General features: G+C 40.6%; 1 protein-coding gene across 1 annotated transcript in view; it reads left to right on the forward strand.

The window, feature by feature from the left end:
• Nucleotides 1-21,195, forward strand: part of AGBL1 (ATP/GTP binding protein-like 1) — a gene marked incomplete at its 5' end in the record, with an annotated part of 148,096 nt that overhangs the window by 22,672 nt on the left and 104,229 nt on the right. Inside the window, 5 exons of the mRNA XM_009870309.1 lie at nt 230-316; nt 684-832; nt 4,156-4,243; nt 11,014-11,158; nt 14,457-14,610. Of these exons, the coding sequence (XP_009868611.1) occupies nt 230-316; nt 684-832; nt 4,156-4,243; nt 11,014-11,158; nt 14,457-14,610 (623 nt within the window). The remainder of the gene's footprint in view (nt 1-229; nt 317-683; nt 833-4,155; nt 4,244-11,013; nt 11,159-14,456; nt 14,611-21,195) is intronic.

The raw sequence follows: 21,195 nt of genomic DNA on the forward strand, positions 1-21,195 counted from the left end.
ATATATACTGGGACAAAAGGGAGTACTGGAAAAGGAAAATATGTGATTTAGAATCACATGCTGTACTGGATAGGAAGACTATGAATTTGCTCATCTCTTGCAATTTCTTAAGGTCCTGCTTATAAAAAAAAAAAAGTAATAAAATCCTATTTTAAAGTAAAAACGGTGCCAGAGAACACATGTCTTTGAAGCAACTTGCTAATAGTATCCTTACTTTGATTTACTGCAGTCACTCCAAACCAGGTGCTCCAGGTTGTCTGACGTTCTTCTCCAAGTTTGAATCGGGAAACCTTCGCAAAGCCATCCAAGTGCGCGAGTGAGTACGTCTGCAGTGGCTGCATCCTCGCCTGCCTTTCTGCTGCAGCCACTGTGAAATGCTGGAGTTCTGCTGGGTATGGAGAGGGTTGGCTGGTGAAACAGATTACACGATGTAGAGCTTGTTATGCCTGCCAACACCTAGATGTCATGAAGGGTAACAGGAGTGAGAAAACAGAGCTCAAAATGTTTTGACGTGGCTAACATAGTGTGAGTATTTAATGGTGTGTTAGGGCACTGCTAGTTTGATGTTCTTTGACTCTCGCAGGATATTAATGAACAGGATTGCAGAGCCTGCTCTCCTCAGCAGGTTCAGCTGCAGACTGGTGAGGTGTTCATGGCCACTGTTTTTTTGGGACTCTTTACAGGTTTGAATATGACTTAATTATGAATGCAGATGTGAACAGCAACCAGCATCACCAATGGTTCTACTTTGAAGTCCGTGACATGAAATTAGCAGTTCCCTATCGTTTCAACATTATCAACTGTGAGAAGTTCAATAGCCAATTTAATTACGGTATGAGTCTTTGGGGAATTGGGGTAGTCTTCTGTTCACAAGAATACCCTTTTAATGTCTTAAAGGTTTTGAACTTTCCGTGTCTATAAGGAAAACTGTAAGTTTAATCCTAGCTGCCTTAAAATCTACTGGAAGAGTTACTTTATATTTGTCAAAGGACCTTTATCCTCAGGAAGACTGAGGACTAAGCTGAATATTGAAACCTGGGAGAAGATTTGCCGGGGAAAAAAATGTCACTGTTCTATGTTTGGAGACCAGAGCTGAGCGATAATGACACCGAGGTTGAGAGGGGGGGAAAAAAGATGATCTGTTGTAATTGAATGAGCAGCATAAGATTGATAAGTGCTTCTAGGATTTAAATAAATGTAGATAATCCTCCAACAAAAATTCATGATTCTTTGGGCTTATCCAGAAAGACATCTCTGCCTTCAGACCTGTTGAGACTTCCGCTGATATTAATGTTAAAAAAAAAAATAAAAATCTGTTCCTTGCTGTCTTTGAGCTCCTGTCATAGTCTGTTGTCCGGGAGGAAGGCAGCCTTGATTGGAAATAAGCAGGGCAAATCCTAGCTTTCAATGCCAATTTTAGAAGAGAAATTATTTCTTCTGCATGGAGACTGTGGATTGAATTCTTAGGTGACATAGGCTGTTTTTTTCATTTGTTTCCATGGAGCTGTGTTAATTTACACCAGCTCCAAGACCTGACTCAGAATGTTTAATAAGCCCCTAGTATCAGACTTTGCATTCCTCTGAAGCCCTGTGGATACAGCCTTCGATATCACCAGGAGAAATCTCTCAGGATCAATGTACCTAAAACAAATAGCACTAGGAGCTGGAATGACTTGTCACTTTTATTTGTGAAACTGGCTGGATGAGTGGCATAATGAATTATAAGGCATTTTCTCTTTAACCCTAAGGGCTGAAGTTCAAGTATTCTTATAGATCCCAAATGAAAACGACTTTTTTTTTTGGTCATCATATTCTGCTTCCCTGAATTACCAAACAGTTCAGTGTGGCATGCCCAGTAACAGGCTGAAAATAGAGTACATTGAGGTCCTACTGTAAACCCCAGTATAACCTCTGATACATCCACCAGTAGCTTCATAGCTGGAGATTCTGGCTGTTGTTGATGGAAGGTTGTTTATTATCTGCTAGTTTTGGCTCTTGTCAGGTATAATCTCATTTTTGTGCACCTGAAATTATACATAATTCTCATGCTCCAGCGTGCAATGAAAAATACATTTGGAAGGAAAATGCAAAAATGCTATCTCATGTAAGAAGGGAGACTAAGACATGACTTGCTTTTGTATCAGTTGTATGTGAGATTGGCTGTTAAAGAAATTCTTCTGCAGGTTTATTCTGCTGCTCTGAGAGGGCAGTGAATATCTAGCTTATCTTACTTGGCCGAGTGAGATTCACTGCCCCTTCCAGCACATGCATAATATTTACATGGACTGTTGGTAAAAGATGCTGTTTAGTCGCTGCATCCCCTCTGCATTTCGCTGGGATAACACCCACGCTATAATACTAAAAGCTTCTAGTTGTGATGTAGTGCCAAAGTGCCATGGGTGGCAATACTTCACAGCTTCTTGCTACTGATCAATTTAGATTTTTATTTTTTTTTCCCCTTTCCTTTTGCTCTTGGTTAGATGGCGCTCTGTAACTTCAAAATCAGCAAAAAGACTATTCAATGAAATAGTTGTGACCAGGAGCAGAGCAAGTCAGGAGGTGCAACCTCCACCTCCTGCCTTCCCCCTTTTCAACTAACTTACTCTACCATGAGAGATAACTGGGATTTCAACAGAAGGCTGATTTCTGTTTATTTTCTAAAAGTGAATGTTTCCATAGTGAAAATGGAAAGGAAAGAAAAAAACTTCACTTTTCTATCATTATTTATTAAAATGAGATGGCAAACCAGTATCAACCATCACTCTGAGGCAGCTTGGTGTGTTTGGTGTGTGTGTCCTTTGGACTCGCAGAGAAGAGCAGAAGCTGGCATTTGGGATGTTGAGAGCTCTGCAGACACTGAGCTTCACGTCCCTTGTCTGAAAAACTGGGCTTCCAGGCAGGACTGTGCCTCCTGAAACTCACTGTTGCTCATATCCTGGAACCAAGCACAGAATTGCATCTGTGTGGCTTATGGTGTTGGTTAAGGAAACAGTAATAGGTTACTCCTAGCTCTAGGCTAAGTAGTGCTACCCCACACCACAGCCAGAGGTGAGCTGGAAAGGCATTTCTGTCAGTACATTTGCCAGCTCTTAAAGCGCTGGAGAGTCAGCAGAGAAATCCAGAGGAAGAAGGAAAACTGTAGAGCTGCTAATGGGAATATGTCATCAGTATTAATGATTTTCAAGTATCGCCTCCTCCCAGCACAAGAATAGCCAAGAGAAGGCTCAGAGGGCAACTTAACAACATGAATAAATACTTGAAAGGGCGTTTTTTCCCTTTCTTGAAGACGCTTTCCCAGAAGTGCTGCCAGCATCATTGCTGGGCTCAGCTGTGGCTGTACTGGGGTCTGCTGGAGCTGACCTGTTCCCCTGGGGCAGAGGCCAGCACCTTGCCAGGGACAGCCTCTGCAGAGAGCTTTACTGGTGAGGGCAGGATCATTACCTTACCTGTAGAAGAGCAGGCAGGTGTGTAGAACAAAGGAATTTGATGCAAAAACTACTTGCAGATGGGCTGGCTTTATTGAAATGTGGGTAATATACATGGGGATCTGATCAGAGAAAGAAATGTACCTTGGCAAGTTCAAAACCTATTTTTGCTTGCTACTTTCTAAAGGTATGGTACTGGATGCACTGCAGATTTCTAATACAGTGGCAGGATTAAGGTTTTAATAATGGTGCAGCCAAACATAAAATATTGGACTAACCACATTACTGATCTTGTTGATACCTTGATCCCCGTTTGGTCCCCATGTGTAGCCTGATCTAGTTGAAAGGCATCCCTGCCCATGACAGGGAGGTTGGATTAAATGATCTCTAAGGTCTCTTCCATCCTAGGCCATTCTATGGTTGATTCCTGGTATTTTCTTTCCCTTCCTCTCTTTGTAAACAGAGTGGCTTGAAGCCTTCATTTGCCAGTAGGACAACTTATTTTCTAATGAACTCCATTCCACTCGCTTCTTCTAGGGGTGGCTTTTGTCCAGACACGGCTATATCAGAACCAAGTATGGGGCTTTGGGAAATGTATTTACTTTGCACAAACTATCTACAGAGGGAGCACAGACAAAATAATGATGCTTCTTGTTCAGCCTTTCCCCCTCACCCCTGTCTTTTGCAGACAGGAAAGTCCTGTCACTTGAAACTGTCTTCTTTTATGCAGGCATGCAGCTGGTCATGTACTCGGTGAAGGAAGCTCTCCAGGGCAGGCCTCGCTGGCTTCGGGTGGGCCATGATATCTGCTACTACAAGTAAGTGCATTATTGGTGAACAATTTGTGGCTTCCTTTCCCCTCTGTTCCCCTCCTGTTAACAGTATTGATGTTGTTTAACCTTTGACCACCCGTGCCGCTTGTTTCAAATGTCTCTAAATTGGTGCTGGTCAATGTGTTTATGTGCTTCCACCTCCAGAAAACAAGCAAGATCTCTGTATCAGATGTCTGGGGAGAAACAGGGCATGCACACAATTTAGATCCCCAGGAGGAAGAAGGAGGAAAGGGAATGGGGAGTGCTCAAACCTTGCTGATGCAGCCAGGAATACAAGGAAGCTTAACTCACAGTGTGGTTGCTTTTTTTTTCCCCCTGTCTAGAAAGAAATGAGCTGGATGGGATAGGTATTTTTTTTCTTTTGCATACACTGACTTTTCTAAGAGATGTAGGAAGTGAGGAGCTAAAGAAAGGGGGTATATATGTATATACACTATATACATCTATATAAATATGTGTAGAAATAGGTGTATACAAACACACATTTATTTATTTGTGAATCCAGCGCTATACCTTAGTGTCTTCATGAGCTTTCCCACTCTGTAAAGCTGGAACTCAAACCCTAGAAGGCAAACTGTTCTGTGGATCATGCTTAATGGCACAATATAGACCCTGTCCTGACAGCAGAAACAGTAAGATTAGCCTTACTCGCTGGCCTACGGGAACTTTTGTCTTTCTGCTGGGGCCAGGCAATAGGGCTTGGGCTACATAATGACTGCAGATGGGCAGGGAAATAAAACAGAAAGGTGTTTTCACAGTAATAGTGATAATTATCTGCTATGGTAAGTAGTGCTGTCAGGACAGAGCTAAACTTCTCTGATGTTCTAAATGGTACTCTTTCCTTCATAAACTCATGGGATGAGGCTGGTTTTAGAAACTGATGTGAAATAACAGGCTTTGTATTTGTGTTGTAGTTCACAGTTTTGCTGTTAGGTTCACAGGTGGCAATGTTCACAAGCACATTTGATGGGATAGTCAGCCCAATGAGAGTGGGCTGCCTTTCAGAACTAGCAGAGCCTCAAACTTGCGTTGACACAACAAAAAAAAACCCCACACCACCAAAAAAAAATCCCAAGTAATCAAAAAAACCTCTGCTGTAATCTGTTTTCTTTGGGGGGGGGAGGAGCATTGGGGGTAGGTGTGCTGGGCCAAAGGCTCAGATTATCGTCTCTCCACCTGGCATTCTGTCTGTCGCAATTTGAGTAGCTATTTCATCTTGTTCCAAGTACTCTTCACTAAGTTTTATTCACCTAACCTTTTCTCCCCCAAGAGCTAACACACTGTGGTGCAGTGGCTTCCCTTTGCATGCCCATAACCTCTGGCTTCTATGGGTATTGGCTTCTGGTTGGGCGAACTTTATGCACTGACTAAAGTAACAGGGGCTTCTCATGTCATTAACAAGGCAATAATTGTGCAGCGATTAAACCACAGCTGAATTCCAAGATTAAGCCATGATTGTACAATTAAGCTTGTAATCAGATTCTTGTTCAGAATACGTGACAGAACGGAACATTATTGATTTGGAATAGTCTGTGTTTTCTAACTGTGCATTGAGCTATATGTAAACATACTCATCTAGGTAACTACTTGTTGTCTGTCTCATTTATTGTTTATTCCAGGTTTACATGGTTTTGTACATATAAGAAAGCGTGCGCACACACATATGTGCACTGTCACCTCTACTGAAACTCTTTTTACTTCAGTGCTTATGAAAGAGATTCACAGTCACAAGAAGTTGTAGGTGGGAGAGAACATAAAGTATATTTGGGATAGCTCAGACAAGAGGAGGTGGGATTGCTATAGTGATATTATTCTGTCTGTGTTTTGGGGATAGAGGTCACTTCACTTCTGTTCACCTGTGTCACAGGTATCCTGGAGTGGAACTGGCGCATTTTGAAAGGAACCTCATCTGATTACTTTTACCAGGTTATTCATAAATATGGGAAAATAATGATATAAAAATAAGGAGGAACTCGAAGATACACTGTTAATTGCTTGTGCAGCAGGGCTCTTATTGAGAGCAACCCCTGAGGTGAAGGACAGTGGGGGAGGAAAGGCACATTTGCAAGATATCTGGGTGATGTACATTGGCTGATCTTTGCTGACATTCATCTTCACTGAAGATGGGATAGTTCACTCATAAAGATGAATGTTGTGGCACAGCTCTGTCATCCTGTACTTTTCCCATATGTCTCACGAGGGTTTTTACGTTACAGAGAACGTTAGCAGTGCTCTTGTCAAAAGGGAGCTGAGTGACACTTCTGCTCTATTTTATTGCCTCTCTGAAGTGACAGGATACACCCATGATAAACAGAATTGCAGTTACTGTAAGATCATCTAATTCGCTTGCTGTCTTGGCAGCTTTTATGCACTGAATAATATTACTTTCTGGCAAATTATTTAAGGAACAATGGCAGCATGCTGAATTGGGGACAATGTGCTTATGCCTTTGGGTTTGTAGCTCATTCTAAGCATATTATCTAACCTCCAGCTTTTTCAGACAATAGTCAGTTCACAGATGGTAATGAAGTACATGGAGTGCTTTGTTCTTGGATCACCACTTAAGACTTGGCTGTTTGGTGATCATAGCAGTGTCAGAACTAGGTCTTCTCTTTTCTCTTCTGTATCTTTATTAATCACATTAGATGAAATCATCATCATAGCATTAGCAGCCTACCTCTCAGTTCTAATGGTATTTACATGAGGAGGCTGAGACACCAGTCTGAGTCTGAGAGTGGCTCACCTTTACAATACGACTGAAGGCCTTAATAGCAAGATGGCTGTAGGAATATTCTGCTTCATCTGGGATTCTGCCTGCAATTTTGACAATGAAGCTGCCTTAGTGTGGATTTGGCCCTTGAAAAGGAAATTGTGTTGTGCATTTTCCAGTTTCCAGTGTGGCAGACCCCAGAATAACAGCCATGCCCCATAAATTGTTCAACACTCCTTTTTTGTTGTATGAACCAGGCTGTTACTAAAGCGTATTGCATTTAGCAGCCACACTGAGTGATGCAAGAAGGTCAGGGCATGTAAAATTAGGACACCGGATACCAGCTAGTAGAAAGATTTTGGACAAAGGGAATGCATCAGCATTTATTTTGCATTTGGATTCAATTTTGAAATGGCCTAGAAATGTAGGGTATTGATATTTTCTTTTGCCATTTTAGTCTAAGCTGATACAATGTCATATATCCATATATACCAGTGCTTTTTACTACATCAAATGTTTCAGACAAATCTAAAGATGAGATGACCATGACATGTTCTTGTAGTCACTTGGTGCTTTTGAATTCCTGAGTCACAAGCAAGCTCCTTTACAGACCTGCCTGTATCTTTGGCAAAGTGGCTTCACCTGTCTGTGTGTTTCCCCATATATAAGGACAGAAAATTAGAGTCAGTTATCTGCCATGCAAAAAGTAGGAATAGATAAACGGGAAGGAAGTTTTAATTAGATAATCCTCGCAAAGGTCTTTAAAGCTCAAAAAAATAATGTGCAAAGTAAGTGATAAGTAGTATTGTAATTAATAATAAATTAACTTTCCATCAAAGCTATACTAGAAACATACTACCTGTACGTTACTTCTGAAGGAGAGCAGTAAGCAAAATGATTTTACTATTAGAATGACTGAAAGGCACAGTAGATAGAGCTTGCATGCTGATTAAAAAAACCACACACCTTGGTCTCTAATTTTCTTTCTAATAATTGGCCTATTAGTTTCTAGAGCACAGGTGAGACTTTGAACATTTTTTTGAAAGGGAACACAAATACGATAGTAATAAGGACCAGATGCATCCTGGGGTCTTTCTTTTCTTTTTTTTTTTTTTCTTCTCTGCTTATTGATTTGGGCTTCATGGTAGTATGGTTAGAAAAACAGACGAGGAAGAAAAACTGTTAATCTGCTGGAGGAATGAAGAGGCCATAGAACCATCTTGGGGTGACAGCATTAGAAAGAGAGGGAGGCAAAGAGAAAAAATGCTCTTTTTTAGGTTTCTTTTAAAAAGATTCAGAGCTACTGCATTGTACAATGGATTGTGAGGAGACTTGATTGTATGCAGTAAGAATTGCACAATCATTCACGCTGCTTACACACACATGGCTTTTCTTTTTCATGAATGAGTGAGGAATGTTGAAGCCTCACAAAGCCACCTGCAAACTTCCCGTTACTACCAGGTAGTTTGATATAGATTGAAGCAGGTGTCAAGAATACTTGTTTGGGGCAGGTAGTTTGCTGGAACAGCAAAGGGGCTCAGAACAAGAGCACTGCGATCATGCTCTTGAGTATTGTCATGATGAGACCTGAGCACTGTCAAGAGTAAGGACCATTGACTGCCATCAAGGTCAAAAGTGTCTGATGCTGTGAAATCTCTAGGTTAAGCAGCAGGTTTTTGGCTGCAGTATCTGCCTGCAAAGTCCTGCTTCCTCTCTCACCTCTAACTACAAATGTGGTTTTGGGGAGGAGGGCTCAGATCTCAGCACTTTGAGACAATTCTTTATGAATAAGGTCAGCTAACCTTCCCAATGTCACTAAACATAATAATGGAGATGAGTACTTTCCTTACGCACCGTACGAGAAACGATTCTTAATTATACTTCACTGTCAAAATTAACAGAAACTAGATTAAATGTAATTATTCTGACTTAAAAAAAAATAAAAGAACACCTCAAATCCTGGATCCACTCAAATACATATATAGTAGCTAAGCAGATGTTTCTATGTTTGTGGGTTCATTGCACATTTTTTCTCAGAGTCTCTTTGTCCAATATTAAGGTGGTTTGCAGAAGAAATGTTGGGGTGAAGGGTTCAGCTGAGAATAAAATCATAGTCTCTTCAGTCTGCCTCTGTGGCACAATCTTCCTGTACTATCTATTGATCTCAGTCAGCATCACTCACCCTACATGTTCCGAACTATTAAATTTCAGTGAAACCCCAGCAGCATTGTATTGTGTCTTCCTTATGAAAAAGAGCTGATGATTTTGGAGAATTTGACAAGAATAATTATCTTTTCTCTCCACTCCTTTGAATAAAAATGAACCGCAGCAAAATAAACTAGTATTGTAAATTTCAGGAGCTGAAATTGCATCTTTTGGTTGCTTTTTCTATTTTACATTTTAATGCAACATTGATGATAACATTTGTCAAAGAAATCTCACAGTCCTTCAGCATCAGAAGGTTCAGCAACAGCGTAATTGGTGCAATGGGGGAAAAATGTGTTTGAAATGTACTTATGGATGCGATTTGCTTTGAGCCTTCTCCCAAAAGTGCATGAATTGTCTCTTCATCTCTGCTAAAAGAAAACTTTCATACTGAGCCTGAAGTCATCTCTTTATCAGAGTAAGTCTGCAAGTGACCTGGTCCTGGAAATAGATTGAGGAGCTCACTTTAAGGTTTTGTAGTTTTTAATGGAGTGTCAAAGCCTTGAGTACCCTAGTAGACCTTGATGACCCTGAGCAGCTCCACCCAGGGCCTCCACCCACACCCTCTGCCCACGGCCTTGGGAGCTTCTAACAGTGAAATTGCACTGAAGCTCCAGCTTGGTCACTGCTCTGTCTGTGCTTTGCTATCTGGTGATCGGGATCCTGACCCTCAGCCTGACCTCCTGGCTTGACCCAGACCAGCCTCATCACCACAAACTTGGCTGTTGCCATGTGGCTGAACCCATCTGCCATGGTCATGTCCTGCTTGGGTGCTCTGGGAGGAAACCCTGGCTGGTGAGGCCTCTGCCCTGCTGGCTTCCACACCAAGCTCAGCTCCCCATCTTTTAGGAAGCAGCTGGTCCTCACTGCTCCCTGACAGTGAAAAGCTTCAAATAGGAGAGATCTAAAAGAGAGGATATTTTGGGTAGCTCAGAACTTGCAAATCTGTATGAGGTCACCTCTTGTTTGTGTCTCTACCCAAGCCCATTCTTCTTCCTTTTAAGCAAAAAGCCTTTGATATTTAAAATGTTTTCATGTACGTCCTACTTGTTTACTTTTTTATTAATTCTGGAATATTCCTCTTCTTCCTGTGGTGTAACTAACTCTTTGGTTTGGTAAGGTATTCACATTTTCTAAATCTCCAGGCTTTCACAGAATATTTTCGTATGGCATTGTTCAGGGCTGTGAATAGGTTCCTGTATCTCTGAGCGAGATAATTTGGATGTCAGAAGCAATGCAGCAGCATTAGCTGAATGCCTTATTTTAAATACATCTGGACTGTACTATATGAGCTAGTATTGAATGATTTCTTTCTTTTTTGCACCTTCACAAAATAAAACAACCTTATTTTCCTACTAGAATGCTACCATCCTTCAGCAGCACCAGACCAAGTGTGATGGGCTGTGGCCAATACTGCCACACAATTCTGGCTCTTAATTCCTTGCTGGCTTTTGTGTACTGTGTGAAGCCCAACACCCTGGAATCTGGTGTTTCACTGTAGTCCATGGTACTTACCATCCTGATCCTGTTGTATCTGTCTAGTGGAGCCATGGTTTTCTCTAAACTTCCTTCTTTTGCGTAGCCTGTAGGTGCATTGCTGTGTTACTGAGTGTTGTGTTTTATTTTTGTACCTTTCATTGCTGGGATTGAATTGATTGTACTTGCACGGGGCTTTCCCAGTCTTGGTACAATAATTGGTTGAGTTTGGAGACCATCTACAGCATAAGATGAAAGCTTATTCAGGGTGGACACTTCTCTGAATCCTTAGTTTTCTCATGGTTCCAAATGCACCTCTAGAAGCAAAAAACATTTACTTTCTCTGCTCTTTCTCTTCTTCCAGAAACCACTACCGCTGCAGTGCAGCTGCAGGACAAGGTGCGAGAGGAAAATTCTACTACACACTCACCTTCAACATCAAGTTCCCTCACAAAGATGATGTCTGCTACCTGTCCTACCATTACCCCTATACCTACTCTACAATGATGGTAATGCTGACATAATCCACCTAGATAAGCTCATGGGCCTGACAGGCTGGAGTTGATGGATGCTTGTAGATTTTGAGATATTGCAGAGGACCATTTTCACAGGCAGTTAATGATCATGATGCTGTCATTGCCTTGTTTGCAACTGCAGCCCCTGCCAGCTCTGAAGCCCAGAATGCTATGGGAAAGAAGAAATTTCTGTATGGGATAAGCTGAAGTACAGCTTAACTACTAATTTTGCTTCCTGAGGAAGGATTTGTTTTCTGTAGCCTTTTCTGGCTAGGGTAGGTGGTAAGGGTGTTTTCTGGGAAATGCACCCAGTATGCTTTCTTTACAGTAGATGTAGGAGAGGCCAAGGTCTGAAAGGAAGGTAAGATAAAAGAAGGGAAATGAATAGTTCTGGGAGATGAGAGAGATGTTCCTGAAAACAAAGACATGTAGTTCCAGTAGAGACTTTCCCCTTCCTTGTCCCTTTAATTTCTATTGTCATCTGTTTTTCTTCTAGCCAATAAATGCTAGTGTGGTGAAGTTTGGTTTTTATAATGGTTTCAGTTTTCAAGGGAGACCTTGAAAGTGTAGTTCTCTCCTACTTGCTAGCCACGCTGCTTGGCATGCCACATAGTTTGGCTTAGATTAATTCCCACCCAAACAACAGTCTCTTGTCAACTGCTTTGCATCCCATTATAGATGTTCAAAGAAAGTGCTTCCAGTATCTGGGAGAGGGCCAGTCAAGCCTTCACAGTTCAAAATACACCTGGCAACTCACTTCTCATTAGGCTTATGGGTACCAGTTACTCCTCAAAATCAGTAAAGAAGAGAGTCTGCTCCAGTAGTGGGGTTTGACCTATAGCCTTGAAGGCATGTATGTACTACAGTCTTCAGGGGAAAAGACAAATGCAATACTGAAGAATTAGGTGGACTTATCTGCCACCCTATTTTATTCCTGAAATGCAGTGCTTCATCATTATTTTACTGTTATTGATTTCTATCTTGTGCTGGAACAAAAGCAAGAGAGACTTGGAGAGTTTGTATGCTCTGGGAATCCCTGAATATCTCACCTGCTCCTGAATGAATAGAATAGAAATGAAAAAAAGATGTTATTCGTGCACTTGCAGGGCCAAGTCTTGAAGTATCTCACTGCCTCTTCAAATAAAATGCTCATTGAAGTTAAAGGGAATTCTGCCACATGAAAATTTTACATGAATTCAGGTTCAGAAATGACCATAGAATTTGGTAAATGGGAATTATGGATGGAAAAGATTGATGGATTGTCATGTCCAGCTCTTTAACCAAAGCAAAATTGTTGCCTCTAATAATTCTAAAATGCTTTTTTGCTTGGACTGATTTAAAATGTCAAGTGATGCAATTTACATATTTCCATGTTACTTTAATTGCCACAGTAAATAAAATAAATCAGATTGGTGCACTAGTATATTTAATTTTAAAGCATTTGTCCACTGGTGAAGTATGTTAGTTTTACATATCAGTAATAAATTAAAAAAGATTATGAACCCAAGGGCTCAATTAAATACATAGTGCTTTGGGGAAGAAGATAAACTTGTATATGGAGTTAGTAATCTGAAAATGTTTTAAAATATCATATATATCAAATATATCATATATATTTAATAGTTACAGGCATACTTACAGGAAATACACACTGCAGAATCCTATTTGAACTGGATGCACTCTGCAGTTCATTACTTTTTGTCCATTAGTAATTACATTTATTTTATGAACAGTAATTTATCTATTTTTGAATCACAGTGTTAATTGTTTGGATATCTAGCTGAAATCTCTGTGGCAGCTATATCCAATTAAGTTCCTGGGTACCAGGAACGTAAGTAAATTATTATATTGAGTTCTCCCTATCTGTGCAAGATCGTTAGATGCGTCTAATAATTGAATTTGCTTTATAGAGCAGTATGTTAATTGTTTTATGACATAAATGACTGTAAGTTTCAGTTCTGTGTTTGCATTCAGACAGATACTAGGAAAGCAGTCTGAAAGATGGCGAGTTGCAAGTTTTGAGGAACAGGATTATCTTGTCCCATAAATACTGGTTAAAGTTTAGCCCTAACTTGCAAAGACAGGAAGTTACCATGTAAGGGTCGATCAGTGAATTGGTGTGTTTTAGTTAAAGTACTGTTAGGACAAATATGTGTACTGCCCTATACCTCTTTCTACCAATGGAGAGACAACTCCTGTTCCACACCACTTAGCAACTCCCTGCAGGGGGATTACTTACACCAATCCCGCCACTTGCAATTACAATGTAAACAGAGAGAACTACACGTCATCTGGTGTGTGGGTGACAAGCGGCTCTGTGTCTAATGAAGCGATCAGAATTTGTTCCAAAAAGTAATTTTTAAGCTGCCAATTCTTTTTCTCAAATTTCTCAGGAAGCTGTTGGACTTAAGAATTGTCTAAAACTCTCACAAACTTTGCAGAGCCGGGATTGGGGGCAATTACAATGTAAACAGAGAGAACTACACGTCATCTGGTGTGTGGGTGACAAGCGGCTCTGTGTCTAATGAAGCGATCAGAATTTGTTCCAAAAAGTAATTTTTAAGCTGCCAATTCTTTTTCTCAAATTTCTCAGGAAGCTGTTGGACTTAAGAATTGTCTAAAACTCTCACAAACTTTGCAGAGCCGGGATTGGGGGGGGGTGTGGGGGTGTGGGAAGAAAATCTCCTTTTAAAATAAATTCTTGGAAAGATGCTCGTCAAATTTCCCACTACTGATTGCACAAGATCTTGTCTGGATGTGAACTTCTTGGCTGCCTCTCATGTGGAGTTGCTTCTGAGTTTCACTGGTGTGTGCTTGGCAGCTACGCAGTCAGTTCTATAAACGCTCAAAAATGGTGAATTTTCTCACGTTTCTACACAGTCCCTATTAAAATATAAGGAGTAGGCAGTTCTTCTGCATTTCCCATATGTACGGATATTCCTTCATATTAATAAGAAAAGCACCTGGGAACTGATAAGGTAAAACCATGGAATGTTTGGGCCTTTAGAGGTTACCTAGTCCAACTCTCCTGCAAAGAGCAGGGACATCTTCAACTAGATCGTGATATAAGAGTAAATAGTCCTGTGCAGTTTCAGTGAACTGGGGTGTATTCTGAATGGCTTGTGTATGTCTGTGGGAAGTGAAAGGTGATGATGTTAACCAGCAGAAGAGAGAAGCTGAGAAGATAGCAAGAGATAAGAGTAGAACCAATAATAACATGCAGCTAGGAATAAAATCTGATTTTATATGCGATGAACTCATTTATAAATCTGCTTCCTCCCTTCTTTCTCAGTCCCATCTTGATATCCTGCAACAAAACAGGAACCCCAAGAAGGTTTACTGGAGGCAGCAGACACTCTGCCAGACTCTAGGAGGAAATCGATGCCCTTTGCTCACAATCACTGCCATGCCAGAATCTAAAAAAAGAGATGACTTGGAGCAATTCTGTAAGTAGCCAAACAAAGCTTTAAAAAAGTTGCTGGACAGGTGTGGTCATGTCAAACGTTTTTTGTGACTATTTTGATTTTTTTTTTCCTTTCTCATTTTGTAAAAAGAAATCTAAATATGAAGAATAGCTAATTACAATGCTTTTTTTAAAAAAAATAAATTGCAGACTTGCATGGAGGAGGGAGGAAAGCCGACAACATTTTGTACTTCAAACTTTTCTTTGATGATCTGAAACAATTTATAAAATTAAATATTAACTAGCCCCAACAGCAAGAAACTGCATTTGAGTAACCAATTCAATGAGAACTTTGTGTGTGTATGTTGATGTTCCATATTGAAATGATTTGTATATTTTGAGGTCTCAAAATTGGTGGGGAAAAAAAAAAGAAAGTACAAGATCATTCCTTCCCAGTTGTGGACAGCAACTGGAGTGTTCTGCTGAAATTTAGGTCCTTCAATTTGCCCAGTAGATTCATCTGGTCACAGCAGATCTCCTTGCATTCTGAGTCCTAACTGACAGTGTTCTGTCTAATGTCTAAATATTAAAACTGCCATGTTATATAGAGAGGTGAAAGTCAAAGATTTAAACCTTCAGTGGCCTTGATTAACAAGATTAAGATACAGAAGTTTCTATACTCAACAGCAAGTGATAAGAGGAGTCTTGTTAGCATCACATTGGGTTAGCTTTGATCTGAGAGCCTAAATGACTAACTACATATAAGTAGGTTGACTTTTATTCTTGAGTCAGTAACAAGGCACAAACTCATTTTTTTTTAATCTCTGCTCTTCAAACATTTAAAGTACAGGAGTCTGGAAATTTGAATTGCCTTAAGATCTTTTTGGATTTTAAGCAAATATATATCATTATCTCACCAAGGTTAGGCTAGAAGTATCCAAAGGGATTCTGTGATATGAACCACATCCACATTTCTCATTGCAGAATTCTCCTCTCAGTGGTATGTGGTGATATGTGAGTAGGACACATTATAACGTCCCTGCTACATGCATAAACTAAAAGGAAGCTCAAATATCAGAGTTGGTGAAAATTATTGCTATCTTTCCTGGTTCAGGTTTAGAGCATAGCAACTGTAGTTATGCTGACATTACAGTGTAATCATCCTTAGTTCATACCTTTTTATTATAATAATTTTGTTATAAATTGAGCATTTACCCTGAATTAGAAATATTCTGGGTATGAATGTGCTTTTCTAGGTTGAAATCTTAAAGCAAAATTGCCAAGCACAGACTACATGGGAATTCATAAGGGGTGTGCATGTACACAGATTTAATGGTAGAAACTGGAGGCAGTGTCAAAGAGAAAACTGGATTGTTGGTGTTGCTATTATTAGCATTATTTACACAACAGTAGCACATACAACACATGATTAGGGGGTTTGGCTGTGGTGGGTGCTGTCCATGCTTGACATGATGAGACAATTCCTGCCCTTAAGCACTTTTGTTCCATGATAATGATGATATATAACAGAAAACCAGTGTGTGGGAGCTGTAGTTGGGGAGGTTGCTTATATAAAGAAGCCTTTGGCGCACTGCTGATGATCACCTGGTTAGATGTTAGCTGTTGACAACAGTTTTTAAACTTCATGGCAGAAGGGGCAACTGAAAGAAAGCTGGAATATTTTTATTTGAGGATTGGAGCTATTCAGAAAAGACATGCAGTGAACAAGTGTTTCTGCCCAATGAAAGTACAAGGCAAAAGCTAAGCTCATGCTTGGATTTATCAAACCAAGGACTTGGAGTGGGTCAGGCACATGATGAGTGAATGTGCTAAACACTGAATTTCAGCACTTGTGGCTTTGAAAGGACTTTCTGAAAGGTGTGTTTTGTCCTAGGAAAGAAAAAAACACACAACGCAACCAATTTTATAAAATCTCCACCATTTTTGTAAAGCAGTCTTGCTTTCTGACCAACACCACAACATGCCAAGGGCTGCAGTCATACATGCACAGTGATCAGGATTAAAATATCTGAAAAAAAATCAAAAATGTGTACCAATAGAACTAAAGCAGGAATAATTAAGAATGTTTTCACTTTTGGCACAAGAAACAAGATTATTGTGCCAGGTGGGGTACAGCGTGAGAGAACAGAGGGTCTCTGTGGATGGAGGACTGACAGCCTATATTCAAGGCAATGGAGAGGCACAGATGCTGAAATGAGCATCACGAGGAAATGACAACACAGTACCAACCAGCACAATTACACCTCAAGAGTCACACTGCTTTTAGGGAGTATCATGATATAAATGTGACAGTATCAGGAGGTATTGTCATTTTCTGGAGCACAGTATTCTCAGAGTGTATCAGAATGCCTCTTGTACCATTAAAAGAGAGTCTGGCAGGCTTTCAAAGGTGGTTAACCTGTCTGGGAAGACAAGGCTTGGCTTACTTATTCAGCAAAGACTCCCTGAAAGATTCATAAAGCATCTATGAACAGTTCAGACAGACAGTTGTTTCGAATGCTTCAGGCTGTTGTAATAGTCAGTGTCTGAGTTCAAATCCCAATTATGTGCCTGATGTACTCTCTATTTTCAAGAGAAGGAAATATCCCCTGATTTGCAATACTATGTGAATTCAGCAGGAGCTTGTAGTTCTGCCTGAAATGCCTTGAAATCATGTGCCACTAAACAACTCTTCCTCTGAAATTTTGCAATGCGGTAAGGTTGTGGATAACTTCCTAGATCTATCCATGAGCAAACTGAACTCCGTCAAAACAGAGTATGTAAAAAGTCCAGTTGTCTGAACTGAAATAGAACTTGTTTAGGGGAAAGACATTGTTGAGGGAAGGCAACACAGTTTCTCTCAGGTTTCCAGGACTATAAAAGTAAACACCAATACTCTTAGGTGATGAAAATATTTGTTGTTTTATCAAGTGGGAGCACAGCAAGGCAGCACACCATGTGTTTTATGCTGTGGGGATGCCTCTAGGCAAATATGAATAATCACGTATGTGCTTGTTTTGTTTAAGCAGCTTGGATAATTATGGCTTTGGGGGACTCAGACTAATTTGTGCTGCTTTGTGTGTCTTTGATCAGCAGTTACTTCTCAGTTTCCTCGTCTTGTATGACATGCCCTTCTCTCTGTGAAGTGTTTTGACTGATGGAAAGACTTATTTGTCAATATTTTCCATATGAAAAACATAACTCAAAAGCAACAACTTGGAGCTAAATATGAAAGGACCAAAGGGTGGAGGTTTTCCCACTTATAACTCCCATTTGCTTGTACAGTCTTCATGCATACCTGTTTCAGCTTGAAAAGCGATGTGGAGCTCCAGCACTGGGGAACTTGGCACATGGGTAATGAATAAAAATAGACAGTTCTTGTTTTGCCTTCTGGTTCTGGCAAATTCATAGTTTTCATGGGTTATAGTAATTATGCTTTCCTATCAAATTTGTTATTTCTCTCTTTTTTGTGCATTTGTTAATCTGTACCTTGAAAGATTCTTTTCGGTAACACCAGTGGCACGGGTAAAACACAAAGCTCATCTGGAGTTTATAGCTGTTGTACATGACCGTGCTTAAATACTCTAAATCCTTCTATATTATAGACACATGGTGAGTACAAAGCATCACTGATGAAGAGGCAGTGGGTGGGTGAGGGGTGTTGGGAGCACAGTGTGATGAGCCGAGTGCAGTGGGAAGGAGTTACTGCTACACCAGAGGTGCTGATGGCATGGGAGCGGCCCAGGGACAAGGAGGACATGGCATTCTCTGTGTCAGCTGTGCTTTATTTTCCTTACTCAACTCTTTCAGATTGCTCTTGTCAGGATTTTGATTAATATGGCCCTAGGATGGTTAAATTTGTCTGAGTTAAATTTATTAATGCACGCCTTGTTAATAGGAAGCACAAGCCATGCACGCTCGCAGGCACTGCACATTCACCTCGTACTGAAGGGAAGAAAAATGGGCTGCTGTTTTCCTTCATTACGCCTTGTTTATGTGAGGCTTTGATATTCACTTTAGGCTCCTTTCTCCTTTCCCTATCTCCCCATTCTGTGGTGGTGGTGTACTTACTAATTTTTATTAAATGCTCAGTTCTGAAACTGATACGAAGAAAGAAAGAAAGAAGTGAGCCCAGACCATTTTGGCCCCTTGTGCTTTTCATCTTGGTCATGCAACAGGTCAGTTACAAACAGCACAACGAGCATCCGTGCTTGATCACTGTCTGTGGGTGCCTGTCTGAGGCTGGTCAGTGGTCCCTGCTGGGCTTTGCAACTCCATAGACTTGTACTGGAGGGGTCTCTCTTGGTTTTGGTTCCTGTTTTATTTTAGACTTGCTCTTCCTGTCCTTGTATTAAGACTGAGCATCCAGCAAGCAGGGATGTCTTTGCTACTCATTTTAAGTGCAATATCCCCCATAGTCTTGTGATTAAGATGAAGCCATCAGTCTCCCACTCTGACTGTAGGAAGCACCAATGATGAGACAAAGGGTCTGGTTTTTTTGTCTTTCTTATCTCTTTACCATGTTCTCTTTCCCATTCTCACAAAGAGTTAGACTCTGCAGATTTCACCTTCCATACTATGCACAGAGCTTTTCCTCAGAAGAGTGTAGCTCTTCTCAGCCTTATTTAACCTCCCCATCCGCCCAAAAAAAAGAGACTGTTTTCTGCAAGCTTGCATGTGTGGTGAGCCTGCATGCTTCACCTGCCTTGGATATTGAATAATCACATGTGAGCCTTTGAAAAGGAAAGAAGTTGGGGAGTGGAGAGCAAAGAATAGTTGGGCAGGGATTTACTTGTTGGTGACTTTCTTCCTGGCTATGCTATATATAGTCATGGACATTGCCTGATGAGAGTTAAAGGGACTTTTGAAGGGAGAGAAATTCTCAACAACTTTTAGGACATTCTCAAGCGAATGCAGAAACAGTGAGAATGATAAAGCTTCTGATCTGGGTGCCAACTCCTTGCTCAATGAAGTTAATAGGTGCTTGCAGAGCTCTGATTTTCTTGGGTTTGCCACACACAGCCCAGTGAAGGCAGTGTTAACAAATTGCACGTGTACTCAGTAAGAGTTTGCAAACCCGTAATTCAGTGTTATGCATGCAAATGTGCGGTGTGTAGCTGGGTTCTACTAAATTCCCTGGCAGACAGCTGACTAGCCCTTGCAAACTGTAAGATACTGTTGTAAGTAGCAGAGCAAATGGACAGATTAGGTCTTCAAAGAAGCATAAGAGATCTAAACACTCATACGCAGGCGATGATAAGATTGTCTTCTAGTTAAGGAAGTAGAGACACCGGTATGTTGCTAATGTTAACAGAGTGATGGAATTAAACCCACCAAATGCAAAATGACTGATCAGAGAAGGACAGTTTATGCTGTGGTGTTCTGAGCTCGCCATATGAACATTCCTCAGGAGGTGCCTCCTGGCTGTGCTCTGGGTTGGGATGGGTTAGCGTCTACCTTTAGTTAGAGAAGGCAAAGGGGAGGACATCTCTGAAGAGGTGTAGAGTAGGTGCCATTCTGGCTAGTGCTAATAGAGAGGAATGACTGAAAAAATTGCAAAGGAATTCCTTACAGGAATTAAGATTTAAATGGGTTTAGGGTGATGCACCTGATGACTGCTTCAGCTGATGACTGCCAGCATTGCTGCATTCTCAGCTGAAACCCACAAGCATCATATGTCACCATGAGGGTTAATCCTGCATCCATTGAGAACAGTGTCCTTCTACAGAGTCAAATGGGACAGTCATTTTTTGTGGTATTACAAAGTAAGTAATTGCAAAGCTTTCTTTGGGGCTGGTGTTACTATTGTGATACCAATTAATAATACGGATTGTGCAGTGTGTTATATTTTCCCCAGATAACACACCTGATGACTGTCCTTTTACAGAATCAAAAAGACATAGTTGCTGGGAGAAATATTCTAACATTTCTCAATTTGCTTGTATAAGCTATTTAGATGGTTGTTTTGCAACTTTGATCTTTCCTAAGAAAGGAACAAGCCCTTTACCTTTAAATATAATTTGCAGCAAAGAGCAATTCCTAAGCAAAGAAAAGCAGAGTATGTGAATTGCAGAGGCCACTTATGCAGGATAGTGGGAAATAATGATCATGTGGAAAATGTACACAGTTTAATTAAGCACATTGATTAAATCAATATGATTCAAACAGCTTAGTGCTCCAATCAGCTTAATCTCATTATATGTAATTCAGGCCTCGATAATTGATTAATAATGCATTACAGTTTATGAATTATTGACTCCCAAGTTATTATAACTGTGCCTGCTCCCCGCATGGCAACCAGTGTTGCATGTTAATTATGAAAGACTCAAGCTCTCTTCTCTTGAATAACTTTTTCAAAGCTGGAGATGACCTATCTCCTGGTGAAATAGGGATCAAATTAGATCAACGCCTTATTGGAGTTAGTCCACCCCAAAGGAGAATGCACTCTTTAAAGGAAGCCCTCATCTAATAACGTTGAAATAGGGAGGTAGAATGTCCTGCTTTGACTGGTAATGATCTTTCAAGCAGCCAGAAGAACTGCCTGTAGCAATTCAGCTGGAGTGCTAACCTGGCATTGTGCTGGTTGGAAACAGCTCCCAACAGCAAGCGCATCTGTTGTTCTTCAAGT

Source organism: Apaloderma vittatum, unplaced genomic scaffold (genome assembly GCF_000703405.1).
Source record: "Apaloderma vittatum isolate BGI_N311 unplaced genomic scaffold, ASM70340v1 scaffold4725, whole genome shotgun sequence".
Taxonomy (NCBI): domain Eukaryota; kingdom Metazoa; phylum Chordata; class Aves; order Trogoniformes; family Trogonidae; genus Apaloderma; species Apaloderma vittatum.